The sequence below is a fragment of the Salvelinus fontinalis genome, chromosome 19 (assembly GCF_029448725.1).
Source record: "Salvelinus fontinalis isolate EN_2023a chromosome 19, ASM2944872v1, whole genome shotgun sequence".
NCBI lineage: Eukaryota > Metazoa > Chordata > Actinopteri > Salmoniformes > Salmonidae > Salvelinus > Salvelinus fontinalis.
In genome coordinates this window covers 2,420,505-2,446,185 of record NC_074683.1, presented here as the reverse complement: position 1 = coordinate 2,446,185, position 25,681 = coordinate 2,420,505, and the positions used below count along the sequence as shown (strand labels likewise).

General features: G+C 50.6%; 1 protein-coding gene across 9 annotated transcripts in view; it reads right to left on the bottom strand.

The window, feature by feature from the left end:
• The window catches only part of dgkh (diacylglycerol kinase, eta), an 81,750-nt gene that overhangs the window by 35,971 nt on the left and 20,098 nt on the right, over positions 1 to 25,681 (bottom strand). For 6 of the 9 annotated variants that reach the window (XM_055870346.1, XM_055870347.1, XM_055870344.1 and 3 more), the window contains 3 exons: positions 24,319 to 24,468; positions 20,195 to 20,275; positions 5,641 to 5,745 (listed from right to left, as the gene is read on the bottom strand). In XM_055870346.1, the coding sequence (XP_055726321.1) occupies positions 5,641 to 5,745; positions 20,195 to 20,275; positions 24,319 to 24,468 (336 nt within the window). Of the gene's footprint in view, positions 1 to 5,640; positions 5,746 to 8,172; positions 8,638 to 20,194; positions 20,276 to 24,318; positions 24,469 to 25,681 lie in introns of those variants that run through there. The other 3 variants (XM_055870351.1, XM_055870352.1, XM_055870350.1) reach the window with 2 other exon arrangements.

Below are 25,681 nucleotides of genomic sequence, written 5' to 3'. Positions count from 1 at the left end.
TTTGGCAACTACTTGATAGCAGCTTTGTAAGACTAGAAATGGTCAACCTCTAGAGTAGTTAGAAGGATTTTTCCCTGCCTTTGAGAGGAGCTAGCTAGTTGTTCCTGGAGACAATCATTTAGCAATGGCTCAGAAACTACATTCAAACTGCACACAGAGATATTATCTGACTCTGGGTAACTAGGAAAAGCACTTCATTACCAAAATGTCCCATTATCCATTTAACATAAGCTTTTGGATTCATACCACACAGACAAACATACCATCTATCCTTCCCGCCCTATTAGAATTGTAACCGGTGGTTCCAACATGGGAGTATAGTTTTCTGAATCTGTAGCTCTACTCTATTGCTCTGGGGTGCTACTGCATTGCAGATGAGAGGAAAGGGGGCAGAGTTGGAAACGATCTTATATCATCTTTCATTCCCAAATCAAAGGCATTAATATGCAGTGCTGGCACTCTACCGTATATTCTTTACCTACCTGGAGACAAGCATTGCAGTCAACCACTATCAACAGTAATATGTTTCTTGTCACGGCAAAACAATTTCTAAAGGATCATTTCTAGACGGCAATGCTGTTATAATCATCTTGATGTTTGTTAAATTGAGATTTTTGAATGATTGTTTTTAAGCATGAATATCAAAGAGCCACTCTTATTGTAATAACATGAATTGGTTCGTTAGAGAGGATACGGCTGAATTTGACATGTGATCACGTTTCATGTAATCTCATGTGAGCACGTGATTTTATGTGAAGTTAATGTGATAACATGTGTCAACATGTAAAAGCAACATGTACTAATATGAAACTGCATATGTGAAAACATCATATGTGAAAATATGTGAAACAAATGTGACAAGATGGAGATGAAGAAGTTTCAACATGTGGAACCATGAAACTACAGGTGACGTTTGAACGTTTTTCACATGTAAAACCGCAAATTCGATTTTCACATGTGAAGGTTTTCACATGTGAAACTGCACATTTCACATGTGAAACTACACATTTTAATACAGGTGAACATATGGTTTCACGTGAACAACTAACTGGCCTCGCGTCTCTTGTTTTCACACGTGGATATTTCAGCTCCACATGTGAAAATGTGATATCACAAAAGTGTGATTGCACATGTGAAAATGCACATTTCACAAGTGTTTATTTGTCAGGAAAGTAATGAAATGGTATGGAGGTTTAAGGTAAGTGGTACGTTGTTCAGATTAAATAGTGTAAACATCTCTAATCAATACAATTATATTTGACATGGTCACTTAGTGCTGAATTTTCAATATGACCCCACCTGGGATTTTAGCTCTCAACCAACCTGGATTTGGGGTACACTGATTTTTCTGCTGCGCCACAAAGTGCTCTACAGATTCATTACCTATACATTACCATTCATTACCATTACCTATTCATTACCTATACATATTTGCTCTTAGGTTAATCTGACTATTCTATCATCATTGATGACTTATTTCAGAAATTTGAGGGTTTCCTGTGTAGTTGTCTAATGTTTGTGGGGTATACAGTGCATTCGAAAAGTATTCAGACCCTTTGACGTTTTCCACATTTTGTTACGTTACAGCCTTATTCTAAAATGGATTAAATCGTTTTCTTACCTTATCAATCTGAACACAACACCCCATAATGACAAAGCAAAAACAGGTTTTCAGATATTTTAGCAAAATGATTAACAATTTAAAAAAAATAAACAATAGAAAAATATCACATTTACATAAGTATTCAGACCCTTTACAGTACTTTGTTGAAACACCTTTGGCAGCAATTACAGCATCGAGTCTTCTTGGGTATGACGCATCAAGCTTGGCACACCTGTATTTGGGGAGTTTCTCCCATTCTTCTCTGCAGATCCTCTCAATCTCTGTCAGGTTGGATGGGGAGCGTCTCTGCACAGCTATTTTCAGGTCTCTCCAGAGATGTTTGATCGGGTTCAAGTCCGGGCTCTGGCTGAGCCTCACAAGGACATTCAGAGACTTGTCCCGAAGCCCCTCCTGCATTGTCTTGGCTATGTGCTTCGGGTCATTGTCCTGTTGGAAGGTGAACCTTTGCCCCAGTCTGAGGTCCAGAGCGCTCTGGAGCAGGCTTTCATCAAGGATCTCTCTGTACTTTGCTATGTTCATCTTTCCCTCGATCCTGACTAGTCTCCCAGTCTCTGCCGCTGAAAAACATCCCCACAGCATGATGCTTGCACCACCATGCTTCATCGCAACTATGGTGCCAGGTTTCCTCCAGATGTGACGCTTGGCATTCAGACCAAAGAGTTCAATCTTTGTTTCATCAGACCAGAGAATTGTGTTTCTCATGGTCTGAGAGTCCTTTAGGTGCCTGTAGGCAAACACCAAGCGGGCTGTCATGTGCCTTTTACTGAAGAGTGGCTTCCGTCTGGCCACTCTACCATAAAGGCCTGATCGGTGGAGTGCTGCAGAGATGGCTGTCCTTCTGGAAGGTTCTCCCATCTCCACAGAGGAACTCTGGAGTTCTGTCAGTGACCATCGGGTTCTTAGTCACCTCCCTGACCAAGGCCCTTCTCCCCCGATTGCTCAGTTTGGCCAGGCAGCCAGCTCTAGGAAGAATCTTGGTGGTGCCAAACATCTTCCATTTAAAAATGATGGAGGCCACTGTGTTCTTGGGGACCCTCAATGCTACAGAAATGTTTTGGTACCCTTCCCCAGATCTGTGCCTCGACACAATCCTGTCTCGGAGCTCTACGGACAATTCTTTCAACCTCATAACTTGGTTTTTGCTTTGACATGCACTGTCAACTGTGGGACCTTATATAGACAGGTGTGTGCCTCTCCAAATCATGTCCAATCAATTTAATCTAAATCAAGATGTAGAAACATCTCAAGGATGATCAATGGAAACAGGATGCACCTGAGCTCAATTTCGAGTCTCATTGCAAAGGGTCTGAATACTTATATAAATAAGGTATAATTTTTTTTATTTGCAAAAATTGTATCATTTGTCATTATGGTGTATTGTGTGTAGATTGATGAGAAAAAATGTATTTAAAACAATTTTAGAATAAGGCTGTAACGTATCAGAATGTGGAAAAAGTCAAGGGGTCTGAATACTTTCCGAATGCACCGTGTTAATGTTACTCCTGAATAACTGTGATTAATATAATAGCTTTTCTTGAGTGTATTTTTAACAAAGCTGAGATTTACTTTGAAGTCCAAAGTGTAGGAATAAAGGTGAAATGTGTTATTGACACAGACATGGTGGCGTAGCAGGAAGATCGGAATGCCGTAAAACAACAGGTTATGACTTCAAATCGCAGGTGAGGACATGTTGAGTAATAATTACTATATAAATAATTACTATATAAATAAACATAAACAATGTAATCATGTACACATATACACATATACACATATACACATATACACATATACATATATATATATATATATATATATATATATATATATATATATATATATATACATACACACACACACACAAGAGAATGTGGACACCCCTTCCAATTAGTGGATTTGGCTATTTCAGCCACAACCGTTGCTGACAGGTGTATAAAAATCAAGCACACCGCCATGCAATCTCCATAGACAAACATTAGCAGTAGAATGGCCTTACTGAAGAGTGACTTACAACGTGGCACCGTCATAGGATGCCACCTTTTCAACAAGTCAGTTCGTCAAATTTCTGCCCTGATAGAGCTGCCCCGGTCAAATGTAAATCATGTTATTGTGAAGTGGAAATGTTTAGGAGCAAGAACGGCTCAGCCACGAAGTGGTAAGCCACATAAGCTCACAGAATGGGATTGCTGAGTGCTGAAGGCACATAGTGTGTAAAAACCGCCTGTCCTCGTTTGCAACACTCACTCCCGAGTGAAGCAACGTCAGCACAATAACTGTTCGTCGGGCGCTTCATGAAATGAGTTTCCATGGCCGAGGAGCCGCACACAAGCCTAAGATGACCATGCGCAATGTCAAGCATTGGCTGGAGTGGTGTAAAGCTCTCCGTAATTGGACTCTGCAGCAGTGGAAACGTGTTCTCTGCAGTGATGAATCACGATTCACTATCTGGCAGCCCGACGGACGAATCTGGGTTTGGCAGATGTCAGGAGAATGCTACCTGCCCCAATGCATAGTTCCAACTGTAAAGTTTGGTGAAGGAGGACTAATGTTCTGGGGCTGTTTTTCATGGTTCGGGCTAGGTCCCTTAGTTACAGTGAAGGGAAATCTTAACGCTACAGCATACAATGACATTCTAGACGATTCTGTGCTTCCAACTTTGTGGCAACAGTTTGGGGAAGGCCCTTTCCTGTTTCAGCATGACAAGGCCCCCGTGCACAAAGTTGGTTTCATGGTTTGTCACCATTTCATGGTTTGTTGAGATCGGTGTGGAAGAACTTGACTGGCCTGCACAGTGCCCTGACCTCAACCCCATCGAACAACTTTGACATGAATTGGAATGGCGACTGCGAGCCAGGTCTAATTGCCCATTATCAGTGCCCGACCTCACTAATGGTCTTGTGGCTGAATGGAAGCAAGTCCCCGAAGCAATGTTCAAACATCTAGTGGAAAGCCTTCATAGAAGAGTGGAGGCTGCAGCAAATGGTGGACTAACTCCAAATTAATGCCCATGATTTTGGAATGAGATGTTCGATCGAGCAGGTGTCCACATACTTTTGGTCATTTAGTATATGTCAAAGTGTGTCAAATATGTAAATTGTAAACCCTATAATTGTGGGAGGTGTCGGGGACATCCAAATGACACATTTTTGTTTGCAGGGCATCACCTGTGAAATCTCATGTGAAATGTAGCCATATGTGAAATAACATTTTGAAACATCATCACGTGTGATGTGTTCCAAAGCCACATGGTTTCAGATGTGAAAGGTTATGTGACCACGTGAAAATCCACATGTGAAACTTCATGTTAAATATCATCATGTGAAGTGTTCTAAAAACCACATGGTTTCACATGATTTCACATGATTGCAAAACATGTAGAAATTTAACATGTGAAATCACGTGTTTTTTCTGTAAGGGAAGACAACACAGAGAGTAAGGAGAGAGGAGACAGACACTAGCTGGTAAAAACCTGTTAAGCCTGCCTGTATATACAACACTGTTTGTGTGCGTGTGCGTGTACGTGCGTGTGCATGTGTGTATGCCTCCTGTGAGCTGGGCAGCCACGACCACCCTTAGTGGGTGAAATAGATGTTCCAGTCCACAGCACGCTACAGAGCACGGGACCGACTGAGTACACTACCCTGCACTATGCTGCACTACCCTGTGCTACCCTGTGCTACCCTGCACTACACTACCCTGCCACTCACACACATCTCCAAAATAAACAATAGAAACATAGCAATATTACAACAATATATAACGGCAAAATAACTGCTAATCTAAACAGCAGAAACTGACATCATCATAAGCCTCCACAGTAAACCAATGCTCAGATCAAAGATCTATTGTTTTCTACAACACCCTGCATACCACCTCTCTCCTTCCCATTCCATCTCCTCTCCTTTTCCCAATTATCTGCTTCCCCCTCTCTCCATGCCTCCCCTTTTATTCTCTCCCGCTCTCACACAGGCAGTGGATCTGTTGCTATAGAGAACAGGGAATGGATCGGGTCTTACCTCGTAATGCTCTCTGGACTGGACGGACTTCAGCGAGCTGATCCAGTCCTCCATCTCTTTCCTGTTCTCCGCACAGAGGATGAGCCTGCGGAATGGAGTGATCACCTGGATGGATGGATGGATGGATGGATAGATGGATAGAGAGATGGAGAGACAAGGATGATGAGTGTACGGACGTCTCCTTTGCCTAGCCTCTGAGCCGGCGGGAGATCCGCTCTCCGTCTTTAAGAGGGGAGTGAGGACAAGCCCCCTCCCTCGCTTTCTCTCCCTCTTTCTCTTAGGCGCTCACGATCTGCCTCGCTCTCGTTCTTTTTCCCCGCAACATTTCCTTGCGCTAGCTTGCCCTGTCTCTCTCTTTCTCAGCCCCCTCAAACATGTCCTCACTCTTTCCCTTATCACTTATCCCCCCTCCCTTCTCTCTCTCTCTGTCTGCCCGCTCACACTCCCTCTGTTTTGAGTCTGAGGCGAGGTGACAGGCGGAGTGCCTTGGTAAAGGCCGAGAGCCCATCGCCCCCTCCTCCTCCTCTCTTTCCCTCTCTCTCCAGGCTGAGGGAGGGAGGGAGGGAGAGGCTCCCAGTAGACAGACAGACAGACATTACAGACACAACCCTTTCAACATTCATCACTTATTCATCACTCTGTCTTATCTTCTATCGCTTCTCTTTCTCCTCTCTTCTTTTCTCCCTCTGCCTTATTTCTTTCTCTTCTCTCTCTCGGTCTTCTCTATATCCTCTCCTATCTTTTATCCCTAACCATTTTCTCTCCTCTTTCTATCCCCCTCTTCCTCTCGCTGTTGTCCTTTTAGGTAGCGATAGAGGGGGTGTTAACACGGCTGACAAGGATTCAGTGCTGGGAGACTCGAGGCAGGGGGTCCACACAGCAACACGCAGCAACACACACAAACACTTTCTAATAAAGATGACCGTAACACACACGCACACACAAACACTGCAACAAAAAACCTCCAACACAAAAAAAGTGCCACACAACACACTAAAACGCCTTCTAACAAAACGCACATGCATACACCCACAAATGCACGCATACACCAATTTAGATCTATTTGTATATTTTCACCTGATAATTACCCAGTCTCTGTCACAGTGCCCACCCACACTCATCCCTCCCTCCCTGTGCTATCCATCCCTCCTTCCCTGCATCTCAGCAGCTGTGTCCAGGTCTGTCTGCCCTGTGGACCAGCAGCATCTGAGGCTCTGAGCCCATTACCAGGAGTGGAAACATAGCCGTTAGATCACACACACACACACACACACACACACACACACACACACACACACACACACACACACACACACACACACACACACACACACACACACACACACACACACACACACACACACACACACACACACACACACACACACACACACACACACACACACCATTGTACTAGAGCAGTATTTTCTGCAAGAAATCTACAGTAACTATAATGCATGATGACATGTAAAAGAATAAGACTGATGCCATTTGTCAGCTATATTGTCTTCTCCATTAGGAGACATGGACAGTTACAGCTTCACGGGTTCAGTGCAGATCCAACTGCTTTTCCCTGCGATGTGACTGTTGCCGTTGTGCGTTGTAATGGTGTTGTTGTGGATGAATAAATCATGTCGTGATAAAAGAACGGATGTGTCCACAGACAGACAAACAGCGGCTCTCTGTCTGTCTGACGGATAAAAGAAACACCTGTGTACGTCACACACTAACCTCACTGACCACTCTGTGTGTGTTGCGGTGTGTGTGGGTGTGTGTGTGTTTGCGTGTGTGTGTGTCTTGTTAGATATAGCTGGCTAATTAGACCAAGCAGAACAAGCCTTCCCGCCTTTGGGACAACGCCTCCCATTGTTAGAGTGGAGACAAGACCATCTCGTCATTATATACAGTATCTCTGGTAACAACTAGAGGTGAACTAATCTGCTGATTTATTCTTGTGGGTTTTTCGTTGCATGCAAGTTTGCTTTAACACGCGGGGTGCATGTTATCTCCCGCTAGTTGCACTTTAAGAAATCCGGTGGTAATGTGTAGCACTGCGCTACGTTCTGCCTGTTCCCTGCAATCGACCCCTTATTTTTCTAGGATTAGATTGACCTGATGCTGCAGGGTTACATAGAGAGAGAGTGTATGTGTGTGCGCGCGTGTGTGTGCTTGTAGGGGATGAAGGATGGTTGCCTAGGGAAACTGGAGTGTGTTTCTATAAATAGCACTGGAAACTCATGAGGGAGAGAAGTTCCCTGATGAGCCACCTCAGGCTTAGGTCAAAGGGCAGATGAGGAGTGTTGAGGTGTGAGTGTGTGTGTGTGTGTGTGTGTGTGTGTGTGTGTGTGTGTGTGTGTGTGTGTGTGTGTGTGTGTGTGTGTGTGTGTGTGTGTGTGTGTGTGTGTGTGTGTGTGTGTGTGTGTGTGTGTGTGTGTGTGTGTGTGTGTGTGTATGTGTGTGTGTGATTTATAGTCATAGCAATTAATTTTCCATGTTTGATTGGTAATCATTTCAAAAACAATAATTGTTCACCTTCTAGAGCAGACTCTTCATAACCCCACAGTCATCTCGAATCACGAGGATCCCACTATGAGTCTACAGCTACCCGTTATCTAGAAAATCACATCAAGATTGGGTTTTCATTGCTTGAACACATTAACAAGAGTCATACAGAAGCTAACCTAACATGCAGCTTCTATAATGGGCTGGAATACAAGGGTATCATCTATCTAAATGAGGGTTCAATTGCCTGCAGTTGAGATCATAGCATTAGAGCCATCAAGATTTGATCATCTAAATTGAATAGCAAGGCATTACAATATTCTATTCACTAACATGCAGAGAAGAATTACCACTTGCAGAAAGGTACATGACAGGACCAGACACACACACGCAGACTCACACACACACACAGACACACACACACGCGCGCAGACTCACACACACGCGCAGACTCACACACACACACGCGCAGACTCTCACACACACACACGCGCAGACTCTCACACACACACACGCGCAGACTCACACACACACACACGCGCAGACTCACACACACACGCGCAGACTCACACACACACACACACAAGCGCAGACTCTCAGACACACACACGCGCAGACTCACACACACACGCAGACTCGAACGCGCAGACTCACACACACTCGCAGACGCACACAAAAAAAACTCGCAGACTCACACAAACACACGAGCAGACTCAAACACGCGCGCAGACTCAAACACGCGCGCAGACTCACAAAAGCATGCAGACTCACAAACGCGTGCAGACTCACAAACGCGTGCAGACTCACAAACGCGTGCAGACTTTCCACGCCACATAAAGGGTTAAATTCGAGGACATTAAAGCCCCTAGGAAACAATAATCCTTTATCTGAGCCTAGTATCCATGCAGAATCCGTAGCAAACACCCTCATATGTACCGCAAGGTGCTTCCCCCAGATACATCTCATCTTATATTCACAGCAGCCCCCCACACTACATACACACACAATACCCGCATACACAAACACATACACACAAGCGCACGCAAGCAGCGCGTACACACACACACACACCTCAGAAACCAAATCGTTTCAACACATCTTAAATTCAGAGGACCATGCTGCGTCCCCCCCCCCCCCCCCTCCGCCTCCCCCACACACACACACACACAGAGAGAAAGAGAGAAGGACACGGACACGAAGGACATCAATAATACAAAGGCTAACATACAACCTGTATGCGTTCTATCACGCCATGCACTGAACAGTATCTGTCCCACTCCCTCTAGGACGCTGTCCCACTCCCTCTAGGACGCTGTCCCACTCCCTCTAGCACGCTGTCCCACTCCCTCTAGCACGCTGTCCCACTCCCTCTAGCACGCTGTCCCACTCCCTCTAGCACGCTGTCCCATCCGCTATATCACGCTGTCCCACTCCCTCTAGCACGCTGTCCCACTCCCTCTAGCACGCTGTCCCACTCCCTCTAGCACGCTGTCCCACTCCCTCTAGCACGCTGTCCCACTCCCTCTAGCACGCTGTCCCATCCGCTATATCACGCTGTACCATCCGCTATATCACGCTGTCCCACTCCCTCTAGCACGCTGTCCCACTCCGTCTAGCACGCTGTCCCATCCGCTATATCACGCTGTACCATCCGCTATATCACGCTGTCCCACTCCCTCTAGCACGCTGTCCCACTCCCTCTAGCACGCTGTCCCACTCCCTCTAGCACGCTGTCCCATCCGCTATTTCACGCTGTACCATCCGCTATATCACGCTGTCCCACTCCCTCTAGCACGCTGTCCCACTCCCTCTAGCACGCTGTCCCATCCGCTATATCACGCTGTACCATCCGCTATATCACGCTGTCCCACTCCCTCTAGCACGCTGTCCCATCCGCTATTTCACGCTGTACCATCCGCTATATCACGCTGTCCCACTCCCTCTAGCACGCTGTCCCACTCCCTCTAGCACGCTGTCCCATCCGCTATTTCACGCTGTACCATCCGCTATATCACGCTGTCCCACTCCCTCTAGCACGCTGTCCCACTCCCTCTAGCACGCTGTCCCACTCCCTCTAGCACGCTGTCCCACTCCCTGTAGCACGCTGTCCCACTCCGTCTAGCACGCTGCCCCACTCCCTCTAGCACGCTGCCCCACTCCCTCTAGCACGCTGTCCCACTCCCTCTAGCACGCTGTCCCACTCCCTGTAGCACGCTGTCCCACTCCGTCTAGCACGCTGTCCCATCCGCTATATCACGCTGTCCCACTCCCTCTATCACACTGTCCCATCCGCTATATCACGCTGTCCCACTCCCTCTATCACACTGTCCCATCCGCTATATCACGCTGTCCCACTCCCTCTAGCACGCTGCCCCACTCCCTCTAGCACGCTGCCCCACTCCCTCTAGCACGCTGTCCCACTCCCTCTAGCACGCTGTCCCACTCCCTGTAGCACGCTGTCCCACTCCGTCTAGCACGCTGTCCCATCCGCTATATCACGCTGTCCCACTCCCTCTATCACACTGTCCCATCCGCTATATCACGCTGTCCCACTCCCTCTAGCACGCTGTCCCATCCGCTATATCACGCTGTCCCACTCCCTCTAGCACGCTGTCCCACTCCCTGTAGCACGCTGTCCCACTCCCTCTAGCACGCTGTCCCATCCGCTATATCACGCTGTCCCACTCCCTCTCTCACGCTGTCCCACTCCCTCTAGCACGCTGTCCCACTCCCTCTAGCACGCTGTCCCACTCCCTCTAGCACGCTGTCCCACTCCCTCTAGCACGCTGTCCCACTCCCCCTAGCACGCTGTCCCACTCCCCCTAGCACGCTGTCCCACTCCCTCTAGCACGCTGTCCCACTCCCTCTAGCACGCTGTCCCACTCCCTCTAGCACGCTGTCCCACTCCCTCTAGCACGCTGTCCCACTCCCTCTAGCACGCTGTCCCACTCCCTCTAGCACGCTGTCCCATCCGCTATTTCAAGCTGTACCATCCGCTATATCACGCTGTCCCACTCCCTCTAGGACGCTGTCCCACTCCCTCTAGGACGCTGTCCCACTCCCTCTAGCACGCTGTCCCACTCCCTCTAGCACGCTGTCCCACTCCCTCTAGCACGCTGTCCCACTCCCTCTAGCACGCTGTCCCATCCGCTATATCACGCTGTCCCACTCCCTCTAGCACGCTGTCCCACTCCCTCTAGCACGCTGTCCCACTCCCTCTAGCACGCTGTCCCACTCCCTCTAGCACGCTGTCCCACTCCCTCTAGCACGCTGTCCCATCCGCTATATCACGCTGTACCATCCGCTATATCACGCTGTCCCACTCCCTCTAGCACGCTGTCCCACTCCGTCTAGCACGCTGTCCCATCCGCTATATCACGCTGTACCATCCGCTATATCACGCTGTCCCACTCCCTCTAGCACGCTGTCCCACTCCCTCTAGCACGCTGTCCCACTCCCTCTAGCACGCTGTCCCACTCCCTCTAGCACGCTGTCCCATCCGCTATTTCACGCTGTACCATCCGCTATATCACGCTGTCCCACTCCCTCTAGCACGCTGTCCCACTCCCTCTAGCACGCTGCCCCACTCCCTCTAGCACGCTGCCCCACTCCCTCTAGCACGCTGTCCCACTCCCTCTAGCACGCTGTCCCACTCCCTCTAGCACGCTGTCCCACTCCCTCTAGCACGCTGTCCCACTCCCTCTAGCACGCTGTCCCATCCGCTATATCACGCTGTCCCACTCCCTCTATCACACTCCCTCTCTCACGCTGTCCCACTCCCTCTCTCACGCTGTCCCACTCCCTCTAGCACGCTGTCCCACTCCCTCTAGCACGCTGTCCCACTCCCTCTAGCACGCTGTCCCACTCCCTCTAGCACGCTGTCCCACTCCCCCTAGCACGCTGTCCCACTCCCTCTAGCACGCTGTCCCACTCCCTCTAGCACGCTGTCCCACTCCCTCTAGCACGCTGTCCCACTCCCTCTAGCACGCTGTCCCACTCCCTCTAGCACGCTGTCCCACTCCCTCTAGCACGCTGTCCCACTCCCTCTAGCACGCTGTCCCACTCCCTCTAGCACGCTGTCCCATCCGCTATTTCAAGCTGTACCATCCGCTATATCACGCTGTCCCACTCCCTCTAGCACGCTGTCCCACTCCCTCTAGCACGCTGTCCCAATCCCTCTAGCACGCTGTCCCACTCCCTCTAGCACGCTGTCCCATCCGCTATATCACGCTGTCCCATCCGCTATATCACGCTGTCCCACTCCCTCTAGCACGCTGTCCCACTCCCTCTAGCACGCTGTCCCATCCGCTATTTCACGCTGTACAATCCGCTATATCACGCTGTCCCACTCCCTTTAGCACGCTGTCCCACTCCCTCTAGCACGCTGTCCCACTCCCTCTAGCACGCTGCCCCACTCCCTCTAGCACGCTGCCCCACTCCCTCTAGCACGCTGCCCCACTCCCTCTAGCACGCTGTCCCACTCCCTCTAGCACGCTGTCCCACTCCCTCTAGCACGCTGTCCCATCCGCTATATCACGCTGTACCATCCGCTATATCACGCTGTCCCACTCCCTCTAGCACGCTGTCCCACTCCCTCTAGCACGCTGTCCTACTCCCTCTAGCACGCTGCCCCACTCCCTCTAGCACGCTGTCCCAATCCCTCTAGCACGCTGTCCCATCCGCTATTTCACGCTGTACCATCCGCTATATCACGCTGTCCCACTCCCTCTATCACACTCCCTCTATCACACTGTCCCACTCCCTCTAGCACGCTGTCCCACTCCCTCTAGCACGCTGTCCCATCCGCTATTTCACGCTGTACCATCCGCTATATCACGCTGTCCCACTCCCTCTAGCACGCTGTCCCACTCCCTCTAGCACGCTGTCCTACTCCCTCTAGCACGCTGCCCCACTCCCTCTAGCACGCTGTCCCAATCCCTCTAGCACGCTGTCCCATCCGCTATATCACGCTGTAACATCCGCTATATCACGCTGTCCCACTCCCTCTAGCACGCTGTCCCATCCGCTATTTCACGCTGTACCATCCGCTATATCACGCTGTCCCACTCCCTCTAGCACGCTGTCCCACTCCCTCTAGCACGCTGTCCCACTCCCTCTAGCACGCTGTCCCACTCCCTCTATCACGCTGCCCCACTCCCTCTAGCACGCTGTCCCACTCCCTCTAGCACGCTGTCCCACTCCCTCTAGCACGCTGTCCCATCCGCTATATCACGCTGTACCATCCGCTATATCACGCTGTCCCACTCCCTCTAGCACGCTGTCCCACTCCCTCTAGCACGCTGTCCCATCCGCTATTTCACGCTGTACCATCCGCTATATCACGCTGTCCCACTCCCTCTAGCACGCTGTCCCACTCCCTCTAGCACGCTGCCCCACTCCCTCTAGCACGCTGCCCCACTCCCTCTAGCACGCTGTCCCACTCCCTCTAGCACGCTGTCCCACTCCCTCTAGCACGCTGTCCCACTCCCTCTAGCACGCTGTCCCATCCGCTATATCACGCTGTCCCACTCCCTCTATCACACTCCCTCTCTCACGCTGTCCCACTCCCTCTCTCACGCTGTCCCACTCCCTCTAGCACGCTGTCCCACTCCCTCTAGCACGCTGTCCCACTCCCTCTAGCACGCTGTCCCACTCCCCCTAGCACGCTGTCCCACTCCCTCTAGCACGCTGTCCCACTCCCTCTAGCACGCTGTCCCACTCCCTCTAGCACGCTGTCCCACTCCCTCTAGCACGCTGTCCCACTCCCTCTAGCACGCTGTCCCACTCCCTCTAGCACGCTGTCCCACTCCCTCTAGCACGCTGTCCCACTCCCTCTAGCACGCTGTCCCACTCCCTCTAGCACGCTGTCCCATCCGCTATTTCACGCTGTACCATCCGCTATATCACGCTGTCCCACTCCCTCTAGCACGCTGTCCCACTCCCTCTAGCACGCTGTCCCACTCCCTCTAGCACGCTGTCCCACTCCCTCTAGCACGCTGTCCCACTCCCTCTAGCACGCTGTCCCACTCCCTCTAGCACGCTGTCCCACTCCCTCTAGCACGCTGTCCCACTCCCTCTAGCACGCTGTCCCATCCGCTATATCACGCTGTCCCACTCCCTCTAGCACGCTGTCCCACTCCCTCTAGCACGCTGTCCCATCCGCTATTTCACGCTGTACCATCCGCTATATCACGCTGTCCCACTCCCTCTAGCACGCTGTCCCATCCGCTATTTCACGCTGTCCCACTCCCTCTAGCACGCTGTCCCACTCCCTCTAGCACGCTGCCCCACTCCCTCTAGCACGCTGTCCCACTCCCTCTAGCACGCTGTCCCACTCCCTCTAGCACGCTGTCCCACTCCCTCTAGCACGCTGTCCCATCCGCTATATCACGCTGTCCCACTCCCTCTAGCACGCTGTCCCACTCCCTCTAGCACGCTGTCCCACTCCCTCTAGCACGCTGTCCCACTCCCTCTAGCACGCTGTCCCACTCCCTTTAGCACGCTGTCCCATCCGCTATATCACGCTGTCCCACTCCCTCTAGCACGCTGTCCCACTCCCTCTAGCACGCTGTCCCATCCGCTATTTCACGCTGTACCATCCGCTATATCACGCTGTCCCACTCCCTCTAGCACGCTGTCCCACTCCCTCTAGCACGCTGTCCCACTCCCTCTAGCACGCTGCCCCACTCCCTCTAGCACGCTGTCCCACTCCCTCTAGCACGCTGTCCCACTCCCTCTAGCACGCTGTCCCACTCCCTCTAGCACGCTGTCCCATCCGCTATATCACGCTGTCCCACTCCCTCTATCACACTCCCTCTATCACACTGTCCCACTCCCCCTAGCACGCTGTCCCACTCCCTCTAGCACGCTGTCCCATCCGCTATTTCACGCTGTACCATCCGCTATATCACGCTGTCCCACTCCCTCTAGCACGCTGTCCCACTCCCTCTAGCACGCTGTCCCACTCCCTCTAGCACGCTGCCCCACTCCCTCTAGCACGCTGTCCCACTCCCTCTAGCACGCTGTCCCACTCCCTCTAGCACGCTGTCCCACTCCCTCTAGCACGCTGTCCCATCCGCTATATCACGCTGTCCCACTCCCTCTATCACACTCCCTCTATCACGCTGTCCCACTCCCTCTATCACGCTGTCCCACTCCCTCTATCACGCTGTCCCACTCCCTCTATCACGCTGTCCCACTCCCTCTATCACACTCCCTCTCTCACGCTGTCCCACTCCCTCTCTCACGCTGTCCCACTCCCTCTAGCACGCTGTCCCACTCCCTCTAGCACGCTGTCCCACTCCCTCTAGCACGCTGTCCCACTCCCTCTAGCACGCTGTCCCACTCCCTCTAGCACGCTGTCCCACTCCCTCTAGCACGCTGTCCCACTCCCTCTAGCACGCTGTCCCACTCCCTCTAGCACGCTGTCCCACTCCCTCTAGCACGCTGTCCCACTCCCTCTAGCACGCTGTCCCACTCCCTATATCACGCTGTCTCATCCCCTATATCACGCTGTCTCATCCCCTATATCATGCTGTCCCACTCCCTCTATCACGCTGTCTCATCCCCTATATCACGCTGTCCCATCCCCTATATCACGCTGTCCCACTCCCTATATAATGCTGTCTCATCCCCTATATCACGCTGTCCCATCCGCTATATCATGCTGTCCCATCCCCTCTATCACGCTGTCCCATCCCCTCTATCACGCTGTCCCATCCCCTCTATCACGCTGTCCCATCCGCTATATCACGCTGTCCCATCCCCTATATCACGCTGTCCCACTCCCTCTAGCACGCTGTCCCACTCCCTCTAGCACGCTGTCCCACTCCCTCTAGCACGCTGTCCCACTCCCTCTAGCACGCTGTCCCACTCCCTCTAGCACGCTGCCCCACTCCCTCTAGCACGCTGCCCCACTCCCTCTAGCACGCTGTCCCACTCCCTCTAGCACGCTGTCCCACTCCCTCTAGCACGCTGTCCCATCCGCTATATCACGCTGTCCCACTCCCTCTATCACACTCCCTCTATCACACTGTCCCACTCCCTCTATCACGCTGTCCCACTCCCTCTCTCACGCTGTCCCACTCCCTCTAGCACGCTGTCCCACTCCCTCTAGCACGCTGTCCCACTCCCTCTAGCACGCTGTCCCACTCCCTCTAGCACGCTGTCCCACTCCCTCTAGCACGCTGTCCCACTCCCTCTAGCACGCTGTCCCACTCCCTCTAGCACGCTGTCCCACTCCCTCTAGCACGCTGTCCCACTCCCTCTAGCACGCTGTCCCACTCCCTCTAGCACGCTGTCCCACTCCCTCTATCACGCTGTCCCACTCCCTCTATCACACTCCCTCTCTCACGCTGTCCCACTCCCTCTAGCACGCTGTCCCACTCCCTCTAGCACGCTGTCCCACTCCCTCTAGCACGCTGTCCCACTCCCTCTAGCACGCTGTCCCACTCCCTCTAGCACGCTGTCCCACTCCCTCTAGCACGCTGTCCCACTCCCTCTAGCACGCTGTCCCACTCCCTCTAGCACGCTGTCCCACTCCCTCTAGCACGCTGTCCCACTCCCTCTAGCACGCTGTCCCACTCCCTCTAGCACGCTGTCCCACTCCCTCTAGCACGCTGTCCCACTCCCTCTAGCACGCTGTCCCACTCCCTCTATCACGCTGTCCCACTCCCTATATCACGCTGTCTCATCCCCTATATCATGCTGTCCCACTCCCTATATCACGCTGTCTCATCCCCTATATCATGCTGTCCCACTCCCTATATAATGCTGTCCCACTCCCTATATAATGCTGTCTCATCCCCTATATCACGCTGTCCCATCCCCTATATCATGCTGTCCCACTCCCTATATAATGCTGTCTCATCCCCTATATCACGCTGTCCCATCCGCTATATCACGCTGTCCCATCCCCTCTATCATGCTGTCCCATCCCCTCTATCATGCTGTCCCATCCCCTATATCACGCTGTCCCATCCGCTATATCATGCTGTCCCATCCCCTATATCACGCTGTCCCATCCGCTATATCACGCTGTCCCATCCCCTATATCATGCTGTCCCATCTCCAGCACAAACCAACCTGCACAGACCACAACAGCATCTTTCAACTCACAGACACACAGACAGACAGAGACATAGAGACAGACAGACAGATGAACTGCAGTATTCATTAACACTAACTGTGTCTGAAAGCCATCCTGCAATGCACTTACCCCCACTCTCACTCTCACTCTTTCTGAAGGAGAGTGTGTGCGGTCGTGCTGAATGGTGAAGCCTGGTTTCCCCCTCTCGGTGTGTGTGTGTGTGTGTGTCTCCCTCACTGCAGCAGATCCTCAGCCGCTTGAGGAACAAACAGCGCACTACACACGCACACTGTCACATGGAGCAGCACTCTCTCTCACCCACAGACACACCCACCAAAGAGGTGAAGAGCCCTCCTATAATAAATGCACCCCAGGGGTTCAGCATTGCACATTCCCCAAAGGGGAAGAGAGCAGAGAATACCCTGTCCCAAAACACATCCTAAATAACCTGACCCAAAACGCACCCCTGAATAACCTAACCCAAAACACATCCCTAAATAGTGACCAACCCCCCCGCCCCCAAATAGCCTGACCCAAAACACACCCCTGAATAACCTGACCCAAAATGCACCCTTGAAATAACTGACCCAAAACACATCCCTGAAGAGTGACCCCCCCCCCCCCCTCCCCCCAACAGTCTGATCGAAAACACACCCCTGAAGAGTGATCAAAACACATCCCTGTCCTTGGTGTTTAAAGGTCTGCACATGTAAATGGACTGGAGATAGTGGAATGTGTTTGGTTAGAGAGAGTTAGAAAAACTTCTGTGCTATTAAATCTCTCTTCCTTTCTCACTCTCTTACTCTCCCTTTTCATTTCGCTCTTTCTCTCTGTCCCTTGTTTTTCCTCTCTCTGTTGTCCCCATCTCTCCTTCCCTCCCACTTTCTTTTTCTCTCCATCCATCCCCCTGTCCTTTGCAGCTTTCTTTCACTCTCTAACCCTCCCTCTCTTTCCATCCCTCTCTCCCCTCCCAATCCCCCTCTCCCCCCTCCCAATCCCTCTCTCCCCTCCCAATCCCCCTCTCTCCCCTCCCAATCCCCCTCTCTCCCCACCCAATCCCCCTCTCTCCCCTCCCAATCCCTCCCCTCCCAATCCCTCTCTCCCCTCCCAATCCCTCTCTCTCCCCTCCCAATCCCTCTCTCTCCCCTCCCAATCCCTCTCTCTCCCCTCCCAATCCCTCTCTCTCCCCTCCCAATCCCTCTCTCTCCCCTCCCAATCCCTCTCTCTCCCCTCCCAATCCCTCTCTCTCCCCTCCCAATCCCTCTCTCTCCCCTCCCAATCCCTCTCTCTCCCCTCCCAATCCCTCTCTCTCCCCTCCCAATCCCTCTCTCTCCCCTCCCAATCCCTCTCTCCCCTCCCAATCCCTCTCTCTGATGTGGTTTGTCTCTACAGTCATTCAGAGGGTTGTGCTGATCTCTCTATAAGCTGCACCCCACTCCAGTGACTCATAGCAAACATTAAATAGCATGTGCATTCCCCTGCACTGCACGTGCCCAACACACACAAGTTTTCATGCAGGCAGACACGCAAACACACACACAAGCTTGCAAGGGGGTAGTTAACTAAACTCAATTCCATGGTGAAGGAAGTTTCTGATGAGCTCCACCAACGGAGTGGAGCAGAAACCAGGCTTTGTGAAATTCAGCGCCAACTACAATGATTATCCCAAGGTCAATACTTAAAAAAAATGCTATTGTGAAACGCTTACCTTCTTTGTTTGCTGAAATCCATACTTTTTAACAAAACTTTTGTCAAGAACAACCACCGACCGTTTCCTCGTCTTTTGTTGCTCTAAGATGGCTCTAAAATGTACATTACCCTACGCAATCTGAGAATCAATTGACACAGTTACCATTTGATAGCAACAGAAACCAGGAAACAGTCGTGGTTGTATTTGACAAACATTTTATATGGATTTCAACAAACAAAGAAAGGCACGCAACTACAGAGGACAAACATAGGTACAAGGTAAGTGTTTAACTATTTAGATTTTTAGAAGTATCGACCTTGAGCGAATCGATGTAGTCGGAGTTCGTCACAGCTTGACCACTTGGGGAAGATCTTCAAAAATGTATTTCGTCATGGGGTCAAGTAAGCAGGCAGACACGCAAACACACACACAAACCAATATGCCAGCAGTCAAGTCATCCCAAACATGCTCAGCGAAGCACTAAAGGCGATGCTAAAAATAGCTCTGTGTTCTCCTCTGAACTCTCTCTCTTACTCCTCTCCTCACTCTCTCCTCCTTCTCCTTTCTTTTTATAGCAACGCCAGGGGAGAGGGCGGACATTTATAGAAAGACATGCCCTCACTCACTCCTTTGAGCTTGTGCACACGTGTGTGTGTGTGAGTGAGTGAGTGTGAGAGAACATTAATAGAAAAACAAGAACACACTCACTGTTCCCTGTCAGATTGCATCCCAGATGACAAGATGTTTTCTTACATCTCACACACACACCACATTGAAGCAATCATCATCAACATAAGACTTTGGTGGCCTTAGCATAGCACATTGATCTGCAGCGCAACCTAATGTTGAAGATAAAGAGAACTAAACTGCCTGTTGATGTCTAGCCACTGTGTGTGTGTGTCGGCACACACACACACACACACACACACACACACACACACACACACACACACACACACACACACACACACACACACACACACACACACACACACACACACACACAGTGGCTAGACATCAACAGGCAGTTTAGACACTGTTGCTACTATTATTATTATATTTATCCTGCTGCCTAGTCACTTTTACCTCTACCTACATGTACCTACCTACTACCACTGTATCACTGCACATTGATATGATATTGGCAGTGACCTTGTATGTAGTGTACATTCTCATCTTTTTTTACACCTGTTGTATCCTGTACATGTGACAAATAAACAAAAGTTTGATTTGATTGTGTGTGTGTGCGTGCATACATTCATGTAGAATCTCACCGTGAAGCTGTTGTTGACATTCTTAGTGCTGGACTCAGCCACACTGGCATCTGATAGGTCCACCTCGTCAAATATCAGAGACTGTAGGAGAGAAGAAAGATGAGAGGAGAGAGGAGAGGAAGAAGATGAGGAAGACCAAACAGAACACCAGATTGAGTACTCGGATCGGAGTATGATAAAACACACAAAATGCTGATACACAAAACATCTCTTATCTTAACCCTTGACTACTATGAAGGCAGATCTATGGGAGCATTATCTTAAATATTGACTTCAGGGCTGGGGTCAATCTTAATTGACCTAGACCAAAAAATAAAATCCATTTTGAAATCATAATGGGACAAATACTGACTTGAGAGTTGTGCACACAACAATTTCCCTATAGATCATAACGCATGATTTACATAAATCTGAGTTAAAAGCACTTAAACATCCAATGTTTAGATTCAATCCCTAATGAATAGAAATGAAACTGACCACAACCCTGAATCTTAGGCTGTGTTTACACAGGCAGCCCAATTCTAATATTTTTTGCAATAATTGGGCAACAGATCAGAACTGGGATGACATCAGGCAGTATCATATACTTACTCTGTATGAAGAGCTATAAGCATTATACATGATCACATGTTCTATCAGGGATAGGTAACCTTCCTACTAGGAGTGCAGGGTTTTTGCTCCAGCCCTGCTTTAACACCTCTGATTCAGCTAATCAGCTGCTCGTCAGGAACTTGATAAGTTTTATCTGGGGTGTTGGCGCAGGGCTGGATCAAAAGCTTGCACACCCAGTACAGCAGTCCAGGAGGAAGGTTGGCCACTCCTGTGTTATATGAACTGCTATAAGCATTATGCATTATTCTATATGAAGGAGCTATAATGAGCCTTAGGTCTATTGCAATAGTAATAAGAAGCAGGCCAAAGCGACATGCTAATGATGATCTTGATTAATTCAACAACTAACTATAGACCTGATGACGTAGATTGAAGAATAGCGGTTGTTTATCCCACCTCTGGCACAGACTCAAACACACGGCTACTACTGAGTGAGACACACACACACACACACACACGATGAATGAGAGCAGATTATCCCAAGTCAATGTTGGAACAGCCCCATTCAGTCAGTCAGCAGAGAGCAGACGAGCCAGGACCTGCTAATAGGAACATGATATCCAAACACACAACCTGCCGGATGATGACATCACTACTGCCTGCCCTGCCGCTGAGCTCTTAAAGGGCTGGAGGCCAACTACAGTGCAGCTGCCGCTGTTATAGTAGAGGAATGCCCCTAGTGTGTGTGTGTGTGTGTGTGTGTTCGTCCTTAAAGGCTGCAGCCGTCAGAGAAATGCCCTGTTTATGACACTCTCCAGGGATGGTTTAAGAGCAGGATGGGGACACTAGCCAGAGTATGTGTGTGTGTGGGCGGTGGGGGTCTGAGAGCTTGTGTGTGGCATGCCAACATAAACATTTCCCCCTCTTCAAGCACTCTTGGCTGTCATGACATGGCTGGTATCACGTGTATGTGTGTGAGTCTGTTTGTGAGGTCTCAGCAATGACAAACACACACACATGCATGCACACTCAAGCACACACACATCATCCTTATGAACTAACACACAGCAGGATCATTCACTATCGAGCCATGTGACAACTGTCAGTGGATATACATTACTCAGAGACGGTGTAGACTAAGGCCCTGTTCAAATACTTAGACACCCTTCTTTCCTCCCCCTTTAATCTAGTCATGAATCTGTATGTGATAAGTAAAAGGAAGGTTGGATTTCGAACGTATTGGAACAGGGTCCTGGTAAAGGTGAGTATGGATGTTCAATGTTTCTCTCGCTCTCTGGCCTCCTCATGAAAGCTTTGTGTAGCAATGGCGTGACATTAACGCATTCTGACTCCTAGTCCCAATTTAATCCCTAAACTTTAGGACTGAATGCCAAGGACAGAGAGAAGAGGGTAGAGTCGAGAGTCAACTCAGGCCAAAACACTGTCCATTAGCTAGCAAGCTAGTTGTTCCATATAGAAAGTTCTGGGCATATGGAAAGAGATGCTTGTCAAGGTAGTCTCTGTGGTTGCATTGTGATGATGAAACAAAGCACCTGGCTGCACAGTGCCCTCTAGCAGGCCGACAGACAGAGGGCCAGACATGTAGAGGATGGACAGGACAGAGTGGAGGTGATCTGGACAGAGTGGAGGTGATCTGGACAGAGTGGAGGTGATCTGGACAGAGTGGAGGTGGTCAGGACAGAGTGGAGGTGGTCAGGACAGAGTGGAGGTGGTCAGGACAGAGTGGAGGTGATCTGGACAGAGTGGAGGTGGTCTGGACAGAGTGGAGGTGGTCTGGACAGAGTGGAGGTGGTCTGGACAGAGTGGAGGTGGTCTGGACAGAGTGGAGGTGATCTGGACAGAGTGGAGGTGGTCAGGACAGAGTGGAGGTGGTCAGGACAGAGTGGAGGTGATCTGGACAGAGTGGAGGTGGTCAGGACAGAGTGGAGGTGGTCAGGACAGAGTGGAGGTGGTCTGGACAGAGTGGAGGTGGTCTGGACAGAGTGGAGGTGATCTGGACAGAGTGGAGGTGGTCTGGACAGAGTGGAGGTGGTCTGGACAGAGTGGAGGTGGTCTGGACAGAGTGGAGGTGGTCTGGACCGAGTGGAGGTGGTCTGGACCGAGTGGAGGTGGTCAGGACAGAGTGGAGGTGATCAGGACAGAGTGGAGGTGGTCAGGACAGAGTGGAGGTGGTCAGGACAGAGTGGAGGTGGTCTGGACAGAGTGGAGGTGGTCTGGACAGAGTGGAGGTGGTCAGGACAGAGTGGAGGTGGTCAGGACAGAGTGGAGGTGGTCTGGACAGAGTGGAGGTGGTCTGGACAGAGTGGAGGTGGTATGGACAGAGTGGAGGTGGTCAGGACAGAGTGGAGGTGGTCAGGACAGAGTGGAGGTGGTCAGGACCGAGTGGAGGTGGTCAGGACCGAGTGGAGGTGGTCTGGACCGAGTGGAGGTGGTCTGGACCGAGTGGAGGTGGTCAGGACAGAGTGGAGATGGTCAGGACAGAGTGGAGGTGGTCAGGACAGAGTGGAGGTGGTCTGGACAGAGTGGAGGTGGTCTGGACAGAGTGGAGGTGGTCTGGACAGAGTGGAGGTGGTCTGGACAGAGTGGAGGTGGTCTGGACAGAGTGGAGGTGGTCTGGACAGAGTGGAGGTGGTCTGGACAGAGTGGAGGGGTCTGGACAGAGTGGAGGTGGTCAGGACAGAGTGGAGATGGTCTGGACAGAGTGGAGGTGGACAGGACAGCGGAAGTGAGGTGTGTTTTTCCCACAAGACAGGAGCAAAACTCCTAACTTGCATCTCAATGACCTCAGATGGCTTCCTCTCCTGTTCTAATCTCCTGGTTCATGATCATTAACAGAAGAAAACGAACAGAACCAGGGAACGGCTACCTGGACTTGTCCAGTAAGAAACGCACATTTTTAATGTTGCATGCCCTAATAATTACCACCCTGATCTACAACAGTCCTGGTCCTGGATGGGAATCAGATTTTAGTGCTGCGCTTGAACAAAAGCCTGCACACCTGACTGCAGCTCCCCAGGACCAGGGTCCTGACCAATACTCATCTACTGTCCCATTGAGAAAGAGCCGTCGTTAGGAAGAAAATAGGGGAGAGAGAAGAGAGGAGAGGAGGCCACTTTGGACCATTGATACACATCCATGAGGGAACTTTCTAAGCATGAACAGGCTCCTAAGCAATGCCAGGGCAAACAGGCTTCCTAGGCGATGCTGGAGTGAATGTGGCAAGATAGCGAATATAGAGGAGGAGGGGGGTTAGCCTGTAGTTCTGGAGCAGTAGGTCAAACTCTGGTCCACTGTGTCTTACTGGTTTACCTGAGGTACACCTGTCCAAAAATGTTGTGTTGACTCTTTAGCTAAGACATATTCATTGACCCAATAGAAGAGATAGGAAGAAATGTCAAGACCAGCAGGACTGTAGCCCTTGAGGACTGACGTTACAGCCTTAAAGTCTAGAGGCTAACAGAAGAGTCTAAAGCCTTAAATCAGAGTCTATGGGTGGGCTGAGGGAGGATGGGATGGTACTAAGGTGGCCCGGTCGTGGCGCTGCTGCTGACCCGTATCGACATCAGACCTTCGTCGGATCCGCTAGGCGGTGGTGCGCGGCGAGGCCCTGCCCAGCACACAGACAGAACCCTCCAACATATACGACTCCTGGAAACGCCGCACAGTGCCCGCTCCTGCCACCGGGCCAGGGCACTGCCAGTCTAAGAGGTCAGGGGTTGAGGTTAGAGGTTAGGTGTTAAATGGAATGCCAGACTGCCACAGAATAGGGAGGTGCAGGAGAGGGTGCTTAGAAAGACTGGAAGCTAGGACTAGAAGTAAGGGGTTATATTGCAGGACTCCTGCCAACGAGCCAAGGGAGAGGGCTTGGGTCTGGGGTTAAGTGGTTCAGGGTTAGAGAGGTAGGGTAAAACAGTTATGAGGGTTAGTTCTGGGGGTAGGAAAGTTAGAGGTTATGTTGGTTAGGGGTAAAGGGTTGGCAGGCTGTCAGAAGCAGGAGAGGGAAGTCTTGGTTAAAGGTCAAAGGGTAGAGGGGTAAGACGTTTTTGGGATAGGGGTTCTGAGTATAAAGTTAAGGGTAGGGGCAGTCTTCAATCCTGGTCCTGGAGAGCTAGAGGGTTTGGGGTTTGTTGCTGTCTATAGTTCCAACCCTGCATGAACACACCTGGTTCAACTACGAAAGGCTGTGGAAATGAGTTACTTCTGGTTTGTTCAGCCATCCCTATGGGGAAAATGATTGTGTAAAGTATAGGTTTTTCGGATAAATGCTGAAAATCAGGTCTGCGGTTAACACAGGCTTAGGAGATCTAATACGTTTTGTTCTATTAGATAATATCAGTCATTTAACATGACCTTTATGAATTATGAAGCCTTCATGTGCTTTTTTTGATTCAATAAATGCTTGAAAATTCACAAAAACTGACATTAGTTTTTTTTATAAGATCTCCTAAACCTGTTTACCACAGAACTTATTTTCGGTGTTTATCCAAAAACTGTACAAAAACTCCATTAACTTTCCCATAGGCTTTGTTCAACGAACCATGGCAGAGTTAGTGCTTACAAAAAGATGCCATTACTATTGCTCTCTATATAGGGTGGCTATTTGTCATGTGCTTTTGCTGGGCCTCTAAACTAGGCTGCTATGGTAGTCAATGAGAGACAGCTTAATAGTTTTTCTGACTCTGTGTGCGTCTGTGTGCGTGTGTCTGTGTGTGTGTGTGTCTGTGTGTGTGCGTGTGTCTGTGTGTGTGTCCGTGTGCGTGTGTCCGTGTGCGTGCGTGTGTCCGTGTGTCCGTGTGCGTGTGTCCATGTGCGTGCGTGTGTCCGTGTGCGTGCGTGTGTCCGTGTGCGTGTGCGTGTGTCCGTGTGCGTGTGTCCGTGTGCGTGTGTCCGTGTGCGTGCGTGTGTCCGTGTGTC